This window comes from Gymnodraco acuticeps, unplaced genomic scaffold (genome assembly GCF_902827175.1).
Source record: "Gymnodraco acuticeps unplaced genomic scaffold, fGymAcu1.1, whole genome shotgun sequence".
NCBI classification, from domain to species: domain Eukaryota; kingdom Metazoa; phylum Chordata; class Actinopteri; order Perciformes; family Bathydraconidae; genus Gymnodraco; species Gymnodraco acuticeps.
In genome coordinates, this window is record NW_022990758.1 from 120,852 (window position 1) to 127,641 (window position 6,790).

General features: G+C 38.5%; 1 protein-coding gene across 1 annotated transcript; it reads left to right on the plus strand.

The window, feature by feature from the left end:
• Positions 1-39: 39 nt before the first annotated feature.
• Positions 40-2,228, plus strand: rpl28 (ribosomal protein L28). Its single transcript, XM_034232287.1, has 5 exons — positions 40-108; positions 566-653; positions 1,275-1,398; positions 1,853-1,971; positions 2,094-2,228. Exons 2-5 carry the CDS (start codon positions 573-575, stop codon positions 2,181-2,183), a joined length of 414 nt encoding a protein of 137 aa, XP_034088178.1. The 5' UTR covers positions 40-108; positions 566-572; the 3' UTR covers positions 2,184-2,228.
• Positions 2,229-6,790: the final 4,562 nt, after the last annotated feature.

Sequence of the window (6,790 nt, forward strand, 5' to 3'; positions counted from 1 at the left end):
TGGTCGTATTGTTCTCTGTTTAACAGTATTCGTGTGAGCGCAGTGATCTTTGACTAAGGTATCGTAAACCGTCTTCCGGTCTCTCGGATCCTCTTCCTCCGGTAAAAGGTAACGTGGTCGCAACGGCTGCTAAAAGCATGATCATTAAAGTGCATTTATTGCGTCTCCCTTCTTGTATTTAGTCTTATTAAGTAAGATTATTATGTTTTGTATGTTGTTGTTAATCATACGGGGCAGAACATTTCCCTATATAGTGTATCCTATACATATATTATATATAGAGCACGTCGCAGGTTAGGCCTCGTTGTGTGGAGCTAACTTTAGCTAAATGTGCTACAATGCGAACTACATGTGTTTTCTACATTTAGGGTGTTAAATGTTTAAAACACTGTAAAACTTGTTACAAAAACAGCACAAATGTCCCCACTTGATGTAGTATAATTTAAAGCTACATGAAGAGAACACGTTGGTAACCGGTGCTAGCGGTGGCTGTTATCCGTTTTTACTGGTGTTTGTTTTTTGTTAAGTAATGAAGTAACATTTGAATTTGTATTATTTCTTCCAGGTTCATCATGTCGTCCCATTTGCAGTGGATGGTCATCAGGAACTGCTCCAGCTTCCTCATCAAGAGGAACGGACAGACTTACAGCACTGTGAGTACATTATAGTTGTATATGCTGTATTCTGCTTAAACTTTTCCCAACTTAACATCATACGACTTCTTACAAGGGTTTGATTACAGTGGAGTACTTAGAAGTTGATTTCTGTATCAATTGTTCCAAAAAAGTAACGTTTTGTAAAGTAGGGGTGTACAATAAAGCACGACCACAGAGTGCAACACACACATGTAATTTAGGATGTCTTCACCTGTAAAATGTAAGATAAATAAGGATTTGTAAAAACAATAAGCCAAATCTTTAAAAAAAACAAAAACGGGATTACTGTAACGTTTCAACCAAATCAGAATTGTATAGTATAACTTTTTTTTAATTTATATATATATAGTATAACTCGATAGCATTAACATTACATCACCATGTACACAAAAAATACTACAAATATGACAAACGGCAACTTCCATCTCAGTGAATCAATATCGTAAGTGACATCTTGCATGTCTCATGTTGTCCCAAAACCCAAACAATAAAAAGCAGGACATGTCCTTATTTAAGCGACTGGTCTTAACAGTGAAATAAATATGCAGTTTTTAGTCTGATGTTGCAAACCAAAGCTGTCCAGCAGGTTTATCTGAATAAACTGCTTTTATGTGACAGGAGCCGAACAACCTGAAGTCCAAGAACTCTTTCCGCTTCAATGGTTTGGTGCACAAGAAGACCATTGGTGTGCAGCCAGCTGCCGATGGCAAGGGAGTCGTTGTCGTGCTGAAGAAGCGTAAAGGTAAAACCTGACACGGTGTCATCTTTAGACACTTCCTCTGTCTGTAGAACAAGAGTGCATTTTCATCAGCTTCACTATGTATTTAAATCATTGGAATGGTGACAGTCAAGATGTGCACTGTTCAAATGTTTTCTTTACCGTTACCTCTTTCTGTAGTCTAAAGGATATTTCACACACCATTTTGAAGATGTGTGCTTACTTAAAATGGACTTTAAATAGAGTTGCTCATGCTCTGATTTTCAGAAAGTAAAGAAAACGGTTGGACAGTTTTAAGGCATTAGCCCAAATTCTTAGGATGGCTGTCTAATGTATTGATCTCTGCACTCAGCTAACAAGCAGTACATTTAAGGAGAAGAAACTATGTGCATGAGTTCTGCACCTTTTTAAGAAGATGGAGTGTTTTTTGATATTTTTGGATCGCTACAGCTAATGTCTTTAAATTGTTTTTGCACAGGTCAGCACAAACCTGCCAGCTCCTACGAGAAGATCACCATCAACAAGAACGCTCGCGCCACGCTCAACAGCGTGAGGCACATCATCAGCAAGAGCAAGTACAGGAAGGACCTGCGCATGGTGAGCTCAATGCCTGACTTTAAAACATCAAATTAATGACATCATCATTTTCTACAATGGTCGTGTTTATTTGTACTGTAGAGCTTTCAGGAATATCATTTGAGCCTCCTTTGTTTTCCCAGGCCGCTCTGCGTCGTGCCAGTGCCATCCTGAAAAGCCAGAAGCCTGTTGTGGTGAAGAAGAAGCGCACCAGGGCTGCAAAGACAGCATAAACTGATACACATGATCAATCAATAAACGTTGTTTGGAAAAAAATCTCTTTAATGTTTGTGGATTGTAATATGCAGATATGACATGTTAAGTTATTCCCAAGTAATAATGCATCATGGTCATGCAGTATATTGTGAGTGTAGAAATCCATCTTTGCTAGGGGGAATATTCACAATGGAAGATGTTACATGTTTCTAGGTATACATTGATGTTAATTCCTGTGCTAGAAAAGGTGAGTAATCTAAGAAGAATGAAGTCAGGATTATACAAAAGAACGCTCGCATCAGTATAATTTGACTAGGTTTACAGCAGATAGCAAATGCCTTTAAGCAATACTACTGTATATTTGAAAAGGGAAACTTGGTTAGTCTGATAAATGTAATATACACTTAAGTTGACTTGCTTTTGAGGCATATGCTATCTTCTGTGCACTAAACATCCTGGAAACTGGTAGTAATGAAACTGGCTTGAAATAGGTCAGTCAGAGGGCACTTCAGTCTGTTCAACGATCTCGACCAAACATCAGCCTGTTGAAGTTTAGTTTCCCTTTAATTGTAGTAATGTTTGAATTGCACGACCCCTTGACCTCACTGCACTGGTGTCCCAGTGTTCAGTAGCAGGCTGTACTCCACGTGACAGATATGAGCTCCATCTCATCTATAGGTTATCTGTATGCATGAAACATCTGCACCCATCTGCCACATCTGTTCACACGTTATTTCTGGACTGGATTTGACACTTTACTGCAGAACATTGGGTCCCTTGAAAGGCGCTATATAAATATCCTTTATTATTGTTATTAGAACTGATCACAGCTTGAGTTTAAACATATCATTTTCACTTGGAGTGGATTATAGTGACACAAACCGGAGCTCTTGCTTTGGCCACAGTGAGTGCTGATGTGGAAACATTGGATAGATTTTTAAGCAGCCCACTGGCAGCTTTCCACTCCTGGCATTGGAAAGATATAAACAGTCTCTCCCCCCCCCCCCCCCGTGAGTTTAAGCTGGTATTCTGCAGCCATCACTTCCACAGGGAGGCACGTCTGTGTCACGCAGTGGGACGATGACAGGGATGGCTTGGCCTCGGTGACGAAGATGTGAGGAGGCTCAGTCGCTATGAGGGGAATCAGGTCGGTGCTTTTCTTCATGTTCTTGGCTCTGCTGCTCCCGCAAACTCGAAGCTTCGAGCTCCAGGATACCATCCATGCACTGATCCAGGAGAACATCCACCTGCACGACCAGCTGGAAAACCTCACCCAGGCCCTCAGGGAGCTCAAGCGGATGCTCTGGCATCACTCAAATGGTACTAAGTAGAGTCTATGAAGTATGCATGAGTAAAAGTTGTAGTTGTCTAAAGGACACCTTATTATAGTGGAACGTTTATTTATGTTGCAAGTCCACAAAGAAACTGATATTCAACATATAATACAAGTTAATATTCAGAGGATTACTCAAGATGTACCATCAGTATCCTATACTTAAAAACAAGATTTATGTACATTTTAAATTAATATATGAGGCCTGCCCTCTATGGGCCTGCCCAGCAAAAGAAAATCTAACAGACGCATTAATTACGTTTTAATAAGTTAATAGAACATATTTCGTTTTTTTATATATATTATTTTGGTGGATTTTTCTACACTTATTTTTTATTCTTTTTTTTGACTATGCTATTACAATTAATGCATTTTAAGTGTTACATTTTTATATTATTTAAAAGGTGCATCTACAAAGTCATTGTTATCCCTATACCCTTTATCTTTTCTATTTATTTTGTACTGTTATTTTTTTAATCACACTTATTGTGAATATGCAAATGAAACCTTTACATTGAGTGTGAACCTTAAGACAGGATGTATACTATAGTCAGACGTGCATATCGTGCATAGTTTAATCAAGTATTTTGGTGATTTGAAATGCTCAGTCTCCAAGGTCAGAACAGCTGTCGCCTCCTCTTATTCTCTCATTTCCTGTTTGTGTCTGTTTCCTCTTAATCCTGTCCATGCTGTCTCGTTGTAGCTTTTTAGACATCTGACCTCACCTAGGGGTCATTTTTATTTTTCATTATTATTTCTGTGTGTTTTGGGATTTCCACCACAGACCCTGATCATCATGAACACCATGAATTCCACAGTGAGGACACCCAGCACATGTGGGACGAGTGGTCCGAACACGGTGTGTATCATTACAAACAGAAACCTTTCAGAGCAAATGTTCAGCTTTATTGCATTGAGCGTTCAAAGTGTGGCAACATCAGCTGCCATTGATCTCCTGCAGTTAGGCTTACAGGTCATGTGAGCAGCAGAGGAAATGTTAGTGAACTCGGCCTCAAACGAGCCTGCCAACAGCACAATCTGCAGGGGGGGGGGGCACATGAGGGGCGGAAAGGGGTGAATAAAAAGGTGATAGCATGTAGGAAACAGCTGGAAACAATATATTGCAGATCTCACTAAACAGTGATTCATTGTTCGTAATCAGCCTAAAACAGATTTCTATGAGATGGAGCAAATCAAATGTAAAGTTGTCAAATAATTTGATAGGTGATCCTATAAAGAGTTTATTATTACAGTCCAACTGTCCAGCTGGAATGGTTAATATAGTGATAACTCACATGTTCCTATCCCTTTGAACCCAGAAGATAGATAGATATGTGCATATATATTTATTTTATTTTTCATGAATCTAATTGGGTTTATCCTTGCATTTTTTTATTATATTAATTATTTATATGAGGGGAAATAATAATAATAATTCATTTTCAAACTATTTTTACCCTGTCTAATTTACCTTTTCTTATCTTTTTTGTTTCTTATTTATAATGTATTTTTTCAAATAATATTCCTACAATTTTAAATAATCACGCAAAAACGTTCCCTCTTAAACACAGAATATATAGGACCTTTGGATGTTTAGTTAATTGATTTGCTTTATATCCAATTGGTTATTATTACTATTATTATTTAGTTTTTTAATCTAATTTTACCACTTGATTTATCTTCTTTTTCCCCCCATGTTATTATTTATTCCCATAGAATTCTCTAACTATTCAAATCTGTAATGAATAAATTGAAGTCACTGAAGAAAAGTAAATATTTAAAGATGAAAACATATGGTAATAGCGACTCATATTCTTTCCTCCTGGCAGCCATCAACGCAGAGACCCACCTCTTCCTGGAGCACGCCTTTTGTGGACACGAGCTGCACCACTCAGCTGCTGGTCTCCAGGTGGAGACGTCCGTCCGGCTGCTGGTGCTGCCCGGCCTCACCCTGCTGCTGCTGCTGCTGCTCAGAGATCTCTAGGCTCCATCCGCCTGGTGTCCATTCAGGAGAGACACACAACTCTAGATTTGTGGCTCATACTTTCACAAAGTTATGATGTGGTGGCCTTATAGTCTAGCTGCCAGCATAGTGAACCCCAGACCCCCAAAGTTTCATGATAGAAATGTATAGGGGTCCCCAGCACATTGGGGACTGCCGGATGCTAACTTGCATATGTTGGGCAATTTGCACAATTAGCATAAATTGCATTAATTAAGATGAATGGAATTATAACATATGTAAAGAATAGTAACAAAAAAACACTTGTCTGATTTGGATAGTTTTGGAGTGGTTATGGGGGTTATTGAGCATGCCCACAGAGAGTACAATTATTGGCATTATCTGATCAAAACTGCCATTTTTTATCCAGGCAATGTCAGAAATGTACTCAGCAACCTCAATAACCCCCAAAAACCACTCCAAAAATTGTCCAAATCAGCCATGCCATTTTTTTTACTATTGTCAACGAAGCCTATAAATGGTAATTTTTGCTAATTAACGCAATTTATGGCTAATTGTGCAAATTGCCCAACATATGCAAGTTAGCATCCGGCAGTTTCTATGTGCTGGGGACCCCTACTATACATTTCTATCATAAACTTTGGGGGACTCTATGAGCTGGAAACTAGACTATGGGATAAGTGCATGTATGCTGTGAATTGTAAAATAACTGATAAGTGAGTTTTGATATGTTTGCAGGGATTAGCTGTAGCCCAGCTCTCCCTGTTGTGAGTGATTATTGAGTGGAAAGGAACGACACAATCTGTGAGCAACAATCACCTCCGGGGGATTTACTGAACTGGAAGGGAGCCAGTGGATCACAGCTGGTCAGACACGGTGACTTGCTTAATTACTGCCATTCAGGCCATATGGAACTTTGTGACATTGTTGTTGTTATAAGGGTAACCAAAATTAGATAAATACATTAAAAAGGGTAACTTCTGGCAACTAAATTCATCTAAAAATGTACTTTGTCATTATTTTTCACATTATTACGACTACTTATTTAAAACATTGAGAAAAGTATTTCTACAGAAAACGGAGGCAAACTGGCCATATGTGACACTGGGTCGTATGTGTTTATATGATCGAGTAGTAAAAGTGTTATTCTTTTCAAGATGTAACATTTTTTTACTGACTTTTACTTATTTTTCACATAAGGCTACTCTTTTAAACTGGTCCACTATAAACACTCAGAAACATTAAGTGGTTTATATTTCCTGAGAAATAATCAGGAGGAAAGATCTTTTTCAGAGAAGACATTTGGACTAGCACCTGGAACTAGTGAC